The sequence below is a fragment of the Erythrolamprus reginae genome, chromosome 9 (assembly GCF_031021105.1).
Source record: "Erythrolamprus reginae isolate rEryReg1 chromosome 9, rEryReg1.hap1, whole genome shotgun sequence".
Classification (NCBI taxonomy): Eukaryota; Metazoa; Chordata; class Lepidosauria; order Squamata; family Dipsadidae; genus Erythrolamprus; species Erythrolamprus reginae.
Window position 1 is genome coordinate 26,398,371 of NC_091958.1, and position 17,198 is coordinate 26,415,568.

The window sequence follows — 17,198 nt, forward strand, 5'->3', positions numbered from 1 at the left end:
ACTAGGCCGTGACTCTTGGCATGGTTCACACTTCGCAACCCAACTCTCAATGTCAGCATCCAGACCTGGCCACCATAAATGCCCCCTTGCTAGGCTCTTCATCCTGACAATCCCAGGATGACCCACATGTAACATTTTGAGTACCTTTTCCCTTAGGCTTTTGGGGATGATCACTCTATCTCCCCACAGCAGACAACCCTTTACATAAGATAACTCAAGTCTTTTGTTTTTAAAATCACACAATTCAGGTTTCACAGCATCATTTTGCCATCCCTTTAGTACACAGTTTACCACTTGTTTAAGGATTTGATCTTGCTGCGTGTGTGCAGCTACCTCTTTGGCCGTGGTTAGTGGGTTATCCTCGAGTTCTATCATTAGTACATCTGTGGGAGGAACAGGGTCCTCCACTAAGTCTGTTATGGGGCACCTGCTGAGGCCGTCTGCGTGATTGATTTCCTTCCCCCCCTTGTGGGTGAGATCATACTGGTACCCTGAGAGGAAAAGAGCCCATCTGATTAATCTTGGAGACATAAAAGGCGGAGTGGGCTTGTTGGGGGCTAGCAGACCTAGTAAGGGCTTGTGGTCAGTGACTAGTTCAAAACTTCTTCCAAAAATATAATTGTGAAATTTCTTTACCCCTGCCACTAAAGCTAGAGCCTCCTTGTCTAACTGGCTATAATTCCTCTCTGTGCTGGTCATGGTTCTTGAGAAAAATGCTATTGGGGCCTCTGTCTTATTAGGCAGAACGTGAGCTAGGACTCCTCCTATGCCGTACGGTGAAGCGTCGCACGTGAGCCTAATGGGTAGTGAAGCACTATATTGGACTACTACACTTTTAGAAGTTAATAATTGCTTTATTTGAAAAAAAGCTTCACGTTCAGTTTCCCCCCAGGTCCAGCGGGCTTCCTTCTGGAGTAAACGATGTAGAGGCTCTGCTACTGTTGCCTTCTGTTTTAAAAAAACGGAATAAAAATTAAGGAGGCCTAAAAATGCTTGAAGCTCATTCTTATCTCGTGGCTCTGGGGCTTCTCTAATGGCTCTCAGCTTCTCTGTTGTGGGGTGGATACCTTCTTTGTCTATTTTATATCCTAGGAATTCTATACTGTTGGTTCCCCAGACACATTTGTCAGGCTTGATTCTTAAACCTTTGTCCTGTAACCTCTTAAGTACTTCCCTTATTCTTTTGTTTACTTGTTCCTGGTTTTCCCCTGCAATTAAGATGTCATCAAAGTATGGAATGGCCCCATTTACCCCTGACAATAGGTGTTCCATAATGCTCTGGAATATCCCTGGGGCTATGCTTACCCCAAACTGTAACCTCGTGCATTTGAACGCCCCCCTGTGCGTTACAATTGTTTGTGCGTTTGCTGTTTGTTCATCGACCGGGAGTTGCTGGTAAGCTTGCGCAAGGTCGATCTTTGTGAACCTTTTCCCCTCCCCCAGGGAGTGTAGAAGTTGTTGTACAACCGGGATGGGGTAGGGGTGGTGTTGGAGTGCCTTATTCAGGGTAGATTTGTAGTCAGCGCAAACCCTTAAAGAACCATCTGGCTTCAGAGGTGTAACTATGGGAGTTTCCCATGGCCCCTGTTCCACAGGGACCAAAATACCTTGGCTTATGAGTTTATCCAGCTGCAGGTCTAGTTTGGGGAGAAGCGGAAGGGGGACCCTGCGAGGTTTTAGCCTGACCGGTGGGACCTTGGGGTCAATAGAAAATGATATAGGGGGCCCCTTATACAATCCTAAGGTGGGGCTGAACACTTCAGGGAACTCTTTCACAAAGTTAGGCATATTATCACAGTTTACATTACACACACCCGAAATTTCGATCCCCAACGGTTCCATCCAAGCTAAACCCAGAAGAGAGTGCTTAGCCCCCGTTACAATAAGCATGGGAAGGGTACATTTAACATTCTTGAATGCAATAGGTACATTTGCTGTTCCCAGGACCGAGATTACCCCCCCTTGAAAATCTCTGATCACTAAAGAGGTTTGATTTAGATCAGCTTTAGACATATTAGGCATATACAGTTTAAACTTCTCCCAAGGCATGATGGTATATCTAGATCCCGTATCAAGCTCCATTGAGCAAGGCTGGTTATTTAGTAACAGTGAAATAACAATTTTAGCCCCCTTTTTTGTTGCCGTGTTATTCACGGAAAATTGAGTGTTACCTCTATAGTAGTCGCGGTTAGCGGTTGAGTAGTTTCTTTGACCCGAATTGCGGAACGGTCTCTTTTCTCGCGATTGGGGGGTCTGGTTTTGTGGTCGTTGGTATTGCGGTGTGGCGAAAGTCTCTTCTGGTGCCGTTGCTCTGCATGCGATGGCGATGTGGCCTCGACGGTTGCAGCGGTGGCATGTAGCGTCTCGGAAAGGGCATCGATGGCGCTGGTGGTTTCCCCGGCAGCCCGCGCAGGGGGCTGGGTGAGTAGCTCTGTGGTGTCTCGGCTGGTCTTGTACCAGGAAGCAGTTGTCCCCGTTGTGAGCTGGTTGGCTGGGGTCGTCTGATTCCACGGCGCGGGGAGACGCGGAGTCAATCTTGGCAATGAGTTCTCGCCTTCCGTGTTCTTTCAATTCTCTAGCTGCTGCGTCGGCGGCTTCTGCGGTTTGCGCTAGTTTAATCACGGTTTGTAGAGTCGGCTCTTCTTCGGTGAGGAGTTTATTTCTCACTGTGGCGCTTTTCATGCCGAAAACCAGGGCGTCGGTGAGGCGAGCTTCCGGGTCTTTAAACTTGCATTGAGCAAGTACCGTCCGAAGTCGCGTTGTAAACTGGTTGATTGACTCAGTTTCCTTCTGAGCCATCATGGAAAACTGATGCCGAAAAACCATGGCTGGTTTGGTCGGTTTGAAATGGCTCGCTAGCTTCTCCTGTAGGACGTCCCAAGCTACGGTTCTTGCTGGCTGCGGGTCGGTGAGAGTCTGGGCAAGGCCACGGATTTCTGGGCCGCAGTAATTAAGAAAAATAGCCCGTCTGCGATCGGTTTCGGCGTCCTGTATTCCCGCCGCCTCGAGGAAGATCTCGAAGGTGGCCATGTATTCGTCCCAGGACGTTTTTTCGGGATCGAAGAGTTCCGGAGCCTGGCCGATCTGGACTTTGTTCATGTTGCACGCGATGTTTCTTCCGTCCGTTCGTCGCCAGTGAAGTAGACTCAGACGCAGGGTTCAAGCAATCGGTACTTTTATTCAGCTCAGAGAACAAGTGACAGCTCAGCAAGGCAAAGTGACAATTCAGCGAGTACCGACTGACTCTGCCTGGAGAAACCGCTCCTTTTATACATTTGCGGTTCCCGCCAAAGCTAGAGCCGGCCGCGTCTGAGCCAATCAGGAGCGACTTCCTGCTTCGGCTCAGACAGCGCTGGAAAGAGGAACAAACTATTTACAGGAAATACAAGGTAGCCATTTCAGGATACAACAATTCCTATCACCTACCTCCTCCCATTTATGACTGTATGACTGTAACTTGTTGCTTGTATCCAGGGGTGGGCTGCTGCCCGGACCGGGAGGGGGACGGACGGACACACAGTGGGGTAGCGAAAATGAAGCTCCATCCTAGAGCACCCAATTTGCACTGAATGATGATGAAAGAAAATGTAGAGCATCCTGCATAAGCCACGTTCACAGTGTGGTAGTCAAAATTTTGGTAGCCCCTCACTGCTTGTATCCTTAAGATTTTTATTAATATTGATTGTTTTTTGATTGCTTATTTGATTTCTATGACAACCATTAAGTGTTGTACCTCATGATTCTTGACAAATGTATCCTTTTTTTTTATGTATCCTGAGAGCAACTGCACCAAAGACAAATTCCTTGTGTGTCCAATCACACTTGGCCAATAAAGAATTCTATTCTGTTCTGTTCTAATACTTTAATCATCTTACACATAAACTCAGATGACACACAAAAACAATCAAGGCTATCCGTAATAAAGGGAGACATACAGTGGAACCCCGACATAAGAGCTGCTCTACTTAAGAGCAACTCGAGATAAGAGCTGGGAGGGGAGAGATATTTTTGTTCTACTTACAAGCCCAAATTCGAGATACAAGCGCCAAGGAGCTGTCTCCTGAAGCCAAACGCTAACTTCCGCATTCGGCTTCAGGAGACAGCTGCGAAGCGGCGCGCGTGTTTTAAAAGGTTGCAGCCGGCCTGGGGGGCTCGGGGGGGTGCTTGCAGCTTTCTTTCTTGCTCTTTTTCTTTCTCTCTTTTACCTTCCCTTCCTCTATTTCTTCTTTTCTTTCTCCTTCCCACCTTCTTCCCTCCCTCCCTCCTTTCACTCATTCCTCTCTTACTCTCCCCTTTCATAAGTTTCCTTGCTTCCTTCCTCTGTTCCTGTCCCTTCCCCCTTTCTTGCTTTCTTTCTTGCTCTTTTTCTTTCTCTCTTTTACCTTCCCTTCCTCTATTTCTTCTTTTCTTTCTCCTTCCCACCTTCTTCCCTCCCTCCCTCCCTTCACTCATTCCTCTCTTACTCTCCCCTTTCATAAGTTTCCTTGCTTCCTTCCTCTGTTCCTGTCCCTTCCCTCTTTCCTTCCTTCCTTCCCACCCTCCGTCCATTCATTCACCCATTCCTCTCTTGATCGCTTAAAGCCGGTCCCTGGTGCAAAAAGGGTTGGGGACCTCTGTCCTACAGGATTGGGTGGCAGAGAAGTTGAACATATGTAAATTTAAAAGTTTAAGAAAGTTTACAAGTTAAGTGAAAGAAACTTCATTATTCATTTATATGTACATGTACATTTCTTCATTAAAAACATGTCTTTCTGCATAATTTAGACTAACTTTGTGAGTTTTTTGAGGGCTGGAACCAATTAAAATTATTTACATTAATTCCTATGGGGAAAAGTCGTTCGAGATAAGAGCTGCTCGACTTAAGAGCCCAGGTCCGGAACGAATTAAACTCGTATCTCGAGGTACCACTGTATTCCAATGTAACTTCATCTGTATATAATGTAACTTCATCCGTAACTTCCATTGAGGACCTGTATACTGCACGAGTTTAAAAGAGGGCTGTGAAAATATTGACTGACTCCTCGCATCCTGGACAAACTGTTTCAACTCCTACCCTCAAAACGTCGCTATAGAGCACTGCACACCAAGACAACTAGATACAAGAACATTTTTGCCCCAATGCCATCATTCTGCTAAATAAATGATGATGGTCATCCATCATATTGAAAGAGGACCTTGACAAATAATTCCGTCACCACTATCAAACTATTCACTAAGGCTGCATTACTATTACTATTAGTCTACTCATCGTTCCTATCACCCAACTCCTCCCATTGATAGGATAGGATAGTAGTAGTTTGTATACATATAACGATAAAAGAGGAAAATAGGACAGTGGGACAGGGATGGTAGACACAATGGTGCGCTTATCCATGCCCCTTATGACTTTATGACTATAACTTGTTGCCAGATCCTTATGATTTATATTAATATTGTTTCCTGGTTGCTTATTTGAACCCTATGACAACCATTAAGTGTTGTACCTCATGATTCTTGACAAATGTATATTTTTTTTCATGGACACTGACAGCAATTGGAAACTTTCTGCTTCTTTGGGGAGTCACAGAAAACTCCTTGAAGGAAGATCCCTGGTGATGTTTAATGTTTAATGTTTCCAAATGTAAAATAATGCACTTGGGGAAAAGGAATCCTCAATCTGAGTATTGCATTGGCAGTTCTGTGTTAGCAAAAACTTCAGAAGAGAAGGATTTAGGGGTAGTGATTTCTGACAGTCTCAAAATGGGTGAGCAGTGTGGTCGGGCAGTAGGAAAAGCAAGTAGGATGCTTGGCTGCATAGCTAGAGGTATAACAAGCAGGAAGAGGGAGATTGTGATCCCCTTATATAGAGCGCTGGTGAGACCACATTTGGAATACTGTGTTCAGTTCTGGAGACCTCACCTACAAAAAGATATTGACAAAATTGAACGGGTCCAAAGACGGGCTACAAGAATGGTGGAAGGTCTTAAGCATAAAACGTATCAGGAAAGACTTAATGAACTCAATCTGTATAGTCTGGAGGACAGAAGGAAAAGGGGGGACATGATCGAAACGTTTAAATATGTTAAAGGGTTAAATAAAGTTCAGGAGGGAAGTGTTTTTAATAGGAAAGTGAACACAAGAACAAGGGGACACAATCTGAAGTTAGTTGGGGGAAAGATCAAAAGCAACGTGAGAAAAATATTATTTCACTGAAAGAGTAGTAGATCCTTGGAACAAACATCCAGCAGACGTGGTTGGTAAATCCCCAGTAACTGAATTTAAACATGCCTGGGATAAACATACCGTATATCCATTGTAAGATCAAATACAGGAAATAGTATAAGGGCAGACTAGATGGACCATGAGGTCTTTTTCTGCCGTCAGTCTTCTATGTTTCTATGTAACCCAGTCTTGCGGACCATGGATTGAATTGCTGCCAGTCGAGACCCAGGAAGTCAGTGGGGAAAGGGGACAGAAGCCTTGCAGAAGCCGCTGGATCAACAGATGGAAGGCAAGTAAAAGGAAGTCACCTTGCCCGGCAACACCTGTGCCCTATCTCTCAAGCTGGTTGCTCATGGCAAATGGAGAAAACTCTCTTTGCCAGTGATGGAGAAGAGGCAGAATTCTGGTGCCATGGCAACCACGGGGTCTTTAGAAGGGCTGGCAACACAAACCAACACAGAACCTTAGCAAAAGAGCAGTTCTGCAACCCTGGGCATTACAGAATGAAAGAGGCATCGTGTTTCTGTCTGAAACAAAGAAGGAAAGAATCCCACGACCCAGTGAGAAGTTCTTTGGTAAACAAACCCCTCTTGCCCTCTGCCTAGGGGCCCGAGTTCCCTGCCACCCCTCCTTCCAAACTCTGGATTATTAGAGGCCGTTTTTCTCACCTGACTAATTTCTCTTTTTTTTTAAAAATAGAATTTTATTTATAGACATATGTACATATAACATACAGAACAAAGACATTTAAAAACAGCAGCTCTGTATAACAATTCTTATTGTGCTCACATTCTATTACACACCTATTTTACATACATGTTATAAACCAGTTTTTTAAACTTTATATAATTAATCTTATATCTATTTTCCCATTAAGCCAATTTTTCACCAAGAAATAGCTTTTGTTGTTGTGGTGGTGGTGGTTAATTAAATGTACATTGGTTACTTTATCCTTTTTTCCCAGCCAGCCATAGAACATAGCTCAGCATTTATAAAATTCTGATTCATCCTTATTTTTTATTTCCAGTGTTAGTTTGTCCATCTCTGCATGTGCTGTTATTTTCCCTATTACAGTGGTCCCTCGATCATCGCGAGGGTTCCGTTCCAGGACCCCTCGCGATGATCGATTTTTCGCGAAGTAGCGGTGCGGAAGTAAAAACACCATCTGCGCATGCGCAGATGGTGTTTTTACTTCCACCGCAGCAGCGAGGAGCCGAAGATTGGGGTTTCCCCGCCGCCTCGCTGCTGCCGCTTATCCGCGCGCGCGCCGCCGGGGCTTCCCCCACCCACCCGGTTGGTGTTGTTGCTTCCCAGCTGGGAAGCGGGCCTCGCGCGTGCGCCGCCGGGGCTTCCCCCACCCACCCGGTTAGTGTTGTTGCTTCCCAGCTGGGAAGCGGGCCTCGCGCGTGCGCCGCCGGGGCTTCCCCCACCCACCCGGTTAGTGTTGTTGCTTCCCAGCTGGGAAGCGGGCCTCGCGCGCGCGCCGCCGGGGCTTCCCCCACCCACCCGGTTGGTGTTGTTGCTTCCCAGCTGGGAAGCGGGCCTCGCGCGCGCGCCGCAGGGGCTTCCCCCACCCACCCGGTTAGTGTTGTTGCTTCCCAGCTGGGAAGCGGGCCTCGCGCGCGCGCCGCCGGGGCTTCCCCCACCCACCCGGTTGGTGTTGTTGCTTCCCAGCTGGGAAGCGGGCCTCGCGCGCGCGCCGCAGGGGCTTCCCCCACCCACCCGGTTAGTGTTGTTGCTTCCCAGCTGGGAAGCGGGCCTCGCGCGCGCGCCGCCGGGGCTTCCCCCACCCACCCGGTTGGTGTTGTTGCTTCCCAGCTGGGAAGCGGGCCTCGCGCGCGCGCCGCAGGGGCTTCCCCCACCCACCCGGTTGGTGTTGTTGCTTCCCAGCTGGGAAGCGGGCCTCGCGTGCGCGCCGCCGGGGCTTCCCCCACCCACCCGGTTGGTGTTGTTGCTTCCCAGCTGGGAAGCGGGCCTCGCGCGCGCGCCGCAGGGGCTTCCCCCACCCACCCGGTTGGTGTTTTTGCTTCCCAGCTGGGAAGCGGGCCTCGCGCGCGCGCCGCAGGGGCTTCCCCCACCCACCCGGTTGGTGTTGTTGCTTCCCAGCTGGGAAGCGGGCCTCGCGCGCGCGCCGCCGGGGCTTCCCCCACCCACCCGGTTGGTGTTGTTGCTTCCCAGCTGGGAAGCGGGCCTCGCGCGCGCGCCGCCGGGGCTTCCCCCACCCACCCGGTTGGTGTTGTTGCTTCCCAGCTGGGAAGCGGGCCCCGCGCGCGCGCCCACGCCTTTGCTCGCGCCACTTACCGGGGCAAGAGGGGGAAGACCCAGGGGAAGCCGCTCAGCCCGGTGGGGAAACTCCACCATCTACGCATGCGTGGCCATAGAAAAAAAAGGCCACGCATGCGCAGATGGTGTTGTTTACTTCCGGGTTGAAAACTCGCGATATAGCGTTTAGCGAACATCGAGATCGCGAAACTCGAGGGATCACTGTACAGTGATCCCCCGCTCTTTGCGAGGGTTCCGTTCCAGGACCCCCCGCAACGAGCGGGTTTTCGTGAAGTAGCGCTGCGGAAGTAAAAACACCATCTGCGCATGTGCAGATGGTGTTTTTACTTCCGCAGCGCTAGCGAGGAGCCGAAGATTGGGGGCGGCGCGGGTGTTTTAAAACGTCCCCGCCGACATGGGGGGCTCGCTAGCACCCCCCTAACCCGGGTTGGGGGTTCGGGGGTGTGCTAGCGAGCCCCCCATGTTGGCGGGGATGTTTTAAAACACCCGCGCGACTTTCCAATGAGTCCCGAAGACAACGCGTTTGTCTTCGGGACTCATTGGAAAGTCGCGCGGGTGTTTTAAAACATCCCCGCCGACATGGGAGGCTCGCTAGCACACCCCCGAACCCCCAACCCGGGTTTGGGGGTGTGCTAGCGAGCCCCTCATGTCGGCGGGGATGTTTTAAAACACCCGCGCGACTTTCCAATGAGTCCCGAAGACAAACGCGTTGTCTTCGGGACTCATTGGAAAGTCGCGCGGGTGTTTTAAAACATCCCCGCCGACATGGGAGGCTCGCTAGCACACCCCCGAACCCCCAACCCGGGTTTGGGGGTGTGCTAGCGAGCCCCTCATGTCGGCGGGGATGTTTTAAAACACCCGCGCGACTTTCCAATGAGTCCCGAAGACAACGCGTTTGTCTTCGGGACTCATTGGAAAGTCGCGCGGGTGTTTTAAAACATCCCCGCCGACATGGGAGGCTCGCTAGCACACCCCCGAACCCCCAACCCGGGTTTGGGGGTGTGCTAGCGACTTTCCAATGAGTCCCGAAGACAACGCGTTTGTCTTCGGGACTCATTGGAAAGTCGCGCGGGTGTTTTAAAACGTCCCCGCCGGCATGGGGGGCTTCCTAGCAGCCCCCCAAACCCGGGTTGGGGGTCCGGGGGGTGCTGGTAAGCCCCCCATGCCGGTGGCGACGTCGCGCCGCCCCCAATCTTCGGCTCCTCGCTAGCGGGCAGGCAGGCGGCTCCTCGCTAGCGGGCAGGCAGGCGAGTGCTAGCGCCAGCGAACAGCTTGTCCGCGCTCGCTCTGGCCGCGAGAATGAACGGTGTGGGCGGGCGAAGGGCGGGCGGCAGCGAGGAGTTTGCGTGGGCGGTGGGGAAACTCCTTGCTGATGCCCGCTGCTCGCCCTCTCGCCAGCAAGAGGGGGAAGACCCAGGGAAGCCGCCCAGCAGCTGATCTGCCGGGCACCATCTACGCATGCGTGCCCATAGAAAAAAGGGCACGCATGGGCAGATGGTGTTTTGACTTCCAGGTTGAAAAATCGCGAATTACCCTGTTCGCAATGGTCGGGGACGCAATAACCGGGGGATCACTGTATATCATCGACCTGACTAATCTCTCCACCAAAGATCCTCCTGTTGAAAACAGAGTCCAGGACTCCCTGCTTCGCCCTAGTGGCTAGCCAGAACTTCTGGGATCTTGCTGTGACCCACCCAGTGGCTGTGAATGTATGGTGTAGCCCCGTCCTCCTAATGGACTCACCCACTGCAGATGAGAAGAGGCAGCCTCTTGGGTTTTGGAGAAATTTGTCTTCTGCAACTCTTTTTTCCAGAAGAAGCCCATAGACTCAGTCAAACACAGCCATCCACCCCAAGGAGCCAACAGTTTCCAGACTCAGCCTGCCTAGAAATGTTCCAGGGGAAACTGAGCAGCTGCTCCTCCTGGAGTACTGAGGCTGACCAGAGCGACTTGGCCTGTGCTGGAGGAGGAGGCAGAGAACTGTCCCATCCCCAGTTCACCTTCCTTCTCTTTGACAGGGCCAACATGTCAGAATTCTGCTGCTCCTCTATGTCTTCATCCTGCCTTCTTCTGGAGGAACTGGTGAGTGGAGCTCCTGAGCCCCGGTACACCTGCCCCAGAGGTGGGCTGCTAAGGTGGAACGGGGATGTGTGCTCTCCCCCGTGGCTTTCAGTGCTAGTGGTCCAGTGCAATTCTGCTACTGCACCTGGGCAGGGAGCGAAATCATGCGCGGACATGTAGGGACGCCCATGGCCCAGGTGCAGTAGCATAATTGCGCTGGACTCCACTAGCACTCAGAGCCATGGGGGTGAGCACACATCCCCGTTCCACCTTAGCAGTTCACCTCTGTGCCTGTGACTGCCCTCTGCTGCTATTGCCAGATGCTGTCCAGGCAGGAGAGAAGTGAGACTGGATAAACTGCTTTAATTGGTGAAAGTTTCCTTTCCAATCGCTGGGACACTTTTCAACCCCTTTGCTGCTGCTTTGGTGTTGCTAATTCGTCTTCCCTTCAACCGTCACAAAAGCTTTGCAATTGGATTGAGATTAATTTCTCAGCAGCTGCATCTATTTGTTTTAGTACTGTTTATAATTGTTTTAGAAAGGGTTGCAGACCAGAATAACTGGATCGAAATGAGCGGCTACAGAAATGAATCAATAATCTTTTCATGGTCCGTATTGACAATCCCAATTCTTGAAAGGTGCCCATTGTGAGGAATGACTGGTTGTGTTTCCTAGAATTGGGATTGTCAATACGGACCCTGAAAAGAAAGTTATTGATTCATTTTCTATAGCCATCCATCTTAATCCAGTTATTCTGGGAAGAAAAAGAAAACAATTTCTAAAACAGTCAAAACAGTACAAAAACAAATACAGTGCTACCTCTACTTAAGAACGCTTCTACTTAAGAACTTTTCCAGATAAGAACTGGGTGCTCAAGATTTTTTTGCCTCTACTTAAGAACCATTTTCTACTTAAGAACCCGAGCCTGGAAAAAATTCCAACTGCTGAGGAAATTATTATAATTATCATTGTAGCCAGAAGCACATTCAGAGCCCCAGGTTGGGCATATAGCCAAGGGTCAGGGTCATCCAAGTCTCCGAAGGACATGACAGCCAATATTCCTTGGGTGACAGGACCTGCAGCCTGCCCATTTCTGCCAAGCAGGGTGGACAGGTAGAAACTATGGAGAAAAGACACTCCAGGTACAAGACCTCAAAGCTTGTAGGGTTTAAAGCACCTTGAATTGCACACTGCAATAACAGCTGACACAGTAGTGTTGTCTGAGGACCTTTCACTATCTGTGCAGCTGCCTTCTGTTCAACTGAAGCTTCCGAAGGCTCTTCGAGGGCAGCCCCACGTAAGGGGCATTGCAGTAGTCCAAACAAGAGGGTACAGGGCGTAAAGGACCAGGAGCAGAGCATCCCAGTCTGGAATGGGCACAAGAGATGCACCGCCCCAAAGGGTGCAAACATCCTCCTTTATTGAAAGTAACCAAAGAAGGGAAACTGGGAACTCTGTGAAAGAATTTGCAAACAGCAACTTAACAAGCAATCAGAAACAAGGGCAACACTGCAGGGAGTGCAAGGGACAAATTATAGCAGGAAGAATGGTAAAAATGTCCTTTGAGCATCCTGTAGATCAGGGCCCCCCAAACGTTTGGCCCCAGGGACCGGTGGAAAGAGGTTTTTCCAAGGACTGGTTTTGGGTGCTGCCTGCATCCCACAGATGGAGCTTTGCTTGTTTCTGGCATGCTACAGCTCAATGCTTGTCCATGGACCGAAGGTGGGGGCCCCATGCCTTGGTGGGAAAATGGGGAAAAAATGCAAAAAGTTAAGGCAAGGTCAAGGGGACCCTAATGATGGACGTGCACATTTCTTTCACAAACCTGCAGGTTGTGGCAGACAAACCAGCTCAGTTCCCACAAACTCTGCCCAAGAGGTGGCTGCTGTCGGTGAATTCCCTTGGCTGGTCTCGCTGCAGGATCAGGGCAGCCACCTTGTGCTTGGTTCCATCCTAAGTCAAGACTGGATCCTAAGCACAGCCTCCAGTTTCCACAGCAGGTAATGCTCAGTTCATTCCAAGCAGTAATGGGCAGCCAAACTTTTTACTGCCACACTGTGGATGCGGCTTATTTTGTGGGTGTGGCTTGATGGTCATGTGACTGTAGGAGTGGCTTGCTGGCCATGTGACCAGGTGGGAGTGGCTTGAATGATCATCATTGTTCAAGTGAACTGTTAAGTTATCAACTTACAACCTCACCAATGTTGCTCTTTCCTCCTTCCTGGCTTCAGGAGGTGGGGCGTGAGGCTGGAGGGGAGCTGGGCAGGAGAGAGGGAAGCTCGTTCAAGGCCAGGAAGGAGGAAAGAGGAAAAAATGATGCACACACAGCAGCAGCAGCAGGAGGGGGGGGGGGAAAGAGAGTTGAGCCGAGTCTGATAATCCAAGAAGTGACTGTCACCGGTCAGCTGGAGCTGCGCACGCAGCTTCATTTCCACCGGTGGAACTGTGTTCCACCCCGTCCTGCCTGCTGTCCACCCTTGATTCCAAGCACACACCAGTGGGAGTTCTTCCATCAACATGAGTGTCCATTTCGCTCCCTGCCCAGTTGCAGCAGCAGAATTGCGTTGGACTCCGCTAGCGCTCAGATCCACGGGAGTGAGCACACATCACCGTTCTCCTTTAGCAGCCCACCTCTGCTTTCTGTGCCCGAACAGCCCTTTCAGGCTGCTGCCTTTAACATTTCTGAAGCATTTCTCAGCCTAATGATAAAACTCTAATTTGACCCTGAGGTTCCTGTGTCTTCTCTGCTGTTTGCACTGGCTTTAAACAGGCAAATCTTCCTCTATCACTCCATCTCCAGGCAGAGGAAATTCACCTGATAAAATTTTGTTCCTCCAGCCCAGGAGATCGGCCAGAGAAAGGTGGCCAAGCCCATCTAGAAAGGTGACCATGGCTCTAGATTTACTGGACAATCCATGTTTCCTCTAGTACCCTTCTTGTTTCTTGACCCAAAGATGCTTTTTCAGGAGGCCACTGGACTTCCTTGTTGTTGTTTTTCTTTGAAGCTGTTTCGCTTCTCATCCAAGAAACTTCTTCTGCTCTGACAATATAGTGGGGAATGTTAAAGAGTGTGCAAAACCCTTGAGTTCTCAAGGACATGCACCGACGAAAATGTGGGATTCCAGCAGATATCCAGGACATATGAGTAATCCTTCAGTCATACAAAACAGATACATTAAAGTTTATAAAATAGTGTTTATGTTAGAAATAGCAGGATCAAGTTTAACAGTCTGGTCATACACATTCAAATCAGTCAATATCTACAATAATACAATAATAATAATACAAGCCTGTCTTTGTCTTACATATCAGACATATGTTACAGCTTACAAATCCATCAAACTAACACAGAGCTTACTACATCAGTCACAGTGGATCAGCAGAAAAAGCAGAGAGAGCAGAAAGAGACAGTCATGCACTCTGGCTCCCTCTTATGGCAATTTGCAACACTACCTCTTAAAGCTATAGGACTTCAACACAACCAAATATTCATTGTTAGCCTGTTTATATATTGCAAAGCCAACTGTTTTGTACAGAATACTAACAGGGAAGAACTGAAGAAGATTCTTGGATGTGAAGCGAAACGTCTTTAAAGAAAAAACAAGAAAGCCTGGTTGCCTCTTGAAAAAAAGCACCTTTGGGACAGCCATGACCTGGGGGACTAAGAATCTCTACAGACTTTTTGATGTTTCTTGCTGCCCCTCCTTTGTTTCCAGGACCAAGATCTCCGCTCTGGTTGGAGGGTCTGATCCAAAAAGGCCCAGGAGTTCTCTGGTGCCCATCCAGACCATCATCCCCCACGAGGCCTTTGACGAGATAACCCTGGTGCACGACATCGCTCTACTGAAGACAAGCACTCCGCTCCATTTCAGCGAGACCGTGCAGCCCATCTGCTTCCCCACCCCAGACTTCCCAGGGGCAATGCTGAAGAAATGCTTTGTGGCCGGCTGGCCAGACCCTCGCGGAGGTGAGCCAGCGCTCTTTCTGCAAGGCTCCCCAGCTGCCCCAAACGGAGAGCTGAGAAGTGATGGAGGATAGTCTGCCAACCTTTATGACTTCATAGAGCAGTGATGGCGAACCTTTCTTTCCTTGGGTGCCGAAAGAGCATGTGCACGTACTATTACACATGCCCGAGTGCCCACACCCATAATTCAATGCCTGGGGAGGGCAAAAACAGCTTTCCCCGCCCTCTGGAAGCCGGAAATGGCCTGTTTCCCAGCTTCTGGTGGGTCCAGTAGGCTCCTGTTTTGCCTTCTCCAGGCTCCAAAGGCCTCCCTGGAGGTGAAGGAGGGCAAAAACGCCCTCCCCCACCCCCTTGGAGGCTCTCTGGAAGCCAAAAACACCCTCCCAGAGCCTCTGTGTGAACCTAAAATCAGCTGGCTGGCACACACATGCATGTTGGAGCTGAACTAGGGGAACAGTTTGCGTGCCAGCAGATATGGCTCTGCGTGCCACCTTTTCGTATCACTGTCACAGAGGTTCTTTGCTGTCTTGGCTCACCAGGGACTCTGCAGAAACTCTCGGTGGAAGATGTGGACCCCTGTCCCTTGCACAGAACCGTCAGCACGGAGTGTTGCAGCCATCGGGAAGGTGACAGAGTGCCTGGATGCCTGGTGAGACCCCCAAGGGTGCATAAACCTCCCCTTCATCCCCCTGGGGGCTTCAGAGGGCCACCTTTCCCTGTGCTCTCAAGCAAGCTTGCACTTAGCAAGAATCTGCCAGAAAGCAGCATTTCCTCGTGTTTCTTTTGCAAGCCTCTGAGGTTAAACAACTGAGTAACATCTGGCCTTAATTGCCGAAATCTGGGTTTGAGATAAGTCCCACATACTGTAAGAGCGGGTGTCAAACTCAATTTCATTGAGGGCCGCATCACAATTGTGGTTGACCAACGGGGGGGGGGGGATGGGTGTGGCCAGCTGGGTAGGTGTGGCCAGCTGGGTAGGTGTGGCCAGCTTGACGCCACTCCCCAAACTGCTGGCATGTTTCCTCTTTGCATTGGGTAGACCGGGCCAAAGCAACATGGGTTGGCAGCCCCTTACATTTCCCAGGAGAGCCCTGTGGGCCGGATCCCGCTTCTAGGCCTTATGTACTATAGAGCAGTGCTTCCCAACCTTGGCAACTTGAAGATATTTGGACTTCAACTCCCAGAATTCCCCAGCCAGCAAATGCTGGCTGGGAAATTCTGGGAGTTGAAGTCCAGATATCTTCAAGTTGCCAAGGTTGGGAAACACTGCTATAGAGGATTGTCTGCATTTGCATCACAATTATTCAAACGGTCATTTGCTTGTCCCACTCCTGTGAATGGCCGTCAGGAACCTCAAGGCCCTTCAAGAGACTTCCAGATGGGCAAGGTGGCCATTTGGGCTGGTGGGCTCCTTTCTTCAAACCCTGCAAGACTCCACCTTGCTCACTTGGCTGGTCTGTTTTTCTCCTGTGGGCGCGTCAAGTCCCCTGATATCCTCCTGCAAGGGGAGTTGGGCTTCACGCAGACAACCAGTTGTGCCTCAAGTGGTCCAAAAGGGCCTCGAATTGTGACCTGCGTCTTCTCTCCTCCAAGGGCTCAGCTGGAAACCCAGTCCTGTGTGAGGCCAAAGGACGGTGGGTGCTGAAGGGCCTACTGAGCGATGGGGGCACCAGGTGCTACGGGCCCTTTCTCTACAGCCGGCTCATCTACTACAGTGACTGGATTGTAGCCACCACGGCGAAATGGAGGGCTCCAGCGTCCCCCTTTCGTGGCCCAAGTCATCCAGCCTTCAGGGGCCCAGCAGAGGAACAGGCAGGGCTGTCCTTTGAACCCTTTTTGGCACTGAGAGCCCTGAATGTCTCCAATGTTTCAGAAGAGCCCCTCGGCCTGAACCTTTCGGAGGAGCTGGAAGAGGACAGCCTGTCCTACCCGGAAGGGCCACCTGAGGCACGAGCGAATCCTCCGATCTACTATGACTACTATGGGGGAGAACTGCTGGCCATCTCTTCAGCAAAGACCGACTGGCCACGGGGGCTGCAGGGCCTCCTCTGCACAGGCCTCCTGCTGCACCTCCTGGCTTCCTGAACTACTGGCCAACCAGGCTATTCCAAGATCAGATTTCTTTTGGGAAATCTTTCATCTTCCTTGGTCTTCTTGCCCTGTGAGAAGTTGGGACATCATGAGAAGGAAGAAGACAAACCATCAACCCTGGGAAGCTGCAGGACACTGGCCACGGCTAGAGGTCCCCAACTATTAAATCCCTTTTTGTGTCCTATTATTGATGTGATGTGCCTTTACTTGAGTTTTTGGCCAGGACAAAGAGGGGCCTGTTGCTAGACTGGCACCAGTAGTCACCACACATTTAGTAAGGGGTGCAAAGAACAATCCCTCCCATGATCCCTAGGTGGTGGGGATTACTGGAACACCTTGTGCAAATTATGGATTTGGTCCACAACTTTTCCCTTAGGGCCTAACTCTGAGCTGCAACCTCATGCCTGAAATTTAAAACATCTTGCCTAATGAAATTCTGAAGAAAAAACTCCTTGGTGTTCTGTGAGCTTGGCTGTTTCCTTGCATATGTCAATGTTCCATGTAACATCCAAGCTAAATCAGAGTCTGAGTCAAAGTGCTCCTCCGATTTATTTCTGGGACCATCCTGGCACCTACACTGGGAAACCTGAATCTGTGT

The 17,198-nt window shown here is 50.3% G+C and overlaps 1 protein-coding gene across 1 annotated transcript in view; it reads left to right on the plus strand.

Annotated features, from left to right (window-relative positions):
• PRSS54 (serine protease 54) overlaps positions 1–16,705 on the plus strand; it is a 19,787-nt gene extending 3,082 nt beyond the window's left edge. Inside the window, exons 4-8 of the mRNA XM_070761650.1 lie at positions 10,503–10,566; positions 12,377–12,545; positions 14,262–14,512; positions 15,049–15,158; positions 16,103–16,705. Coding sequence (XP_070617751.1) covers positions 10,503–10,566; positions 12,377–12,545; positions 14,262–14,512; positions 15,049–15,158; positions 16,103–16,594 — 1,086 coding nt within the window. The 3' untranslated portion in view covers positions 16,595–16,705. The remainder of the gene's footprint in view (positions 1–10,502; positions 10,567–12,376; positions 12,546–14,261; positions 14,513–15,048; positions 15,159–16,102) is intronic.
• The last annotated feature ends 493 nt before the right edge of the window (positions 16,706–17,198 follow it).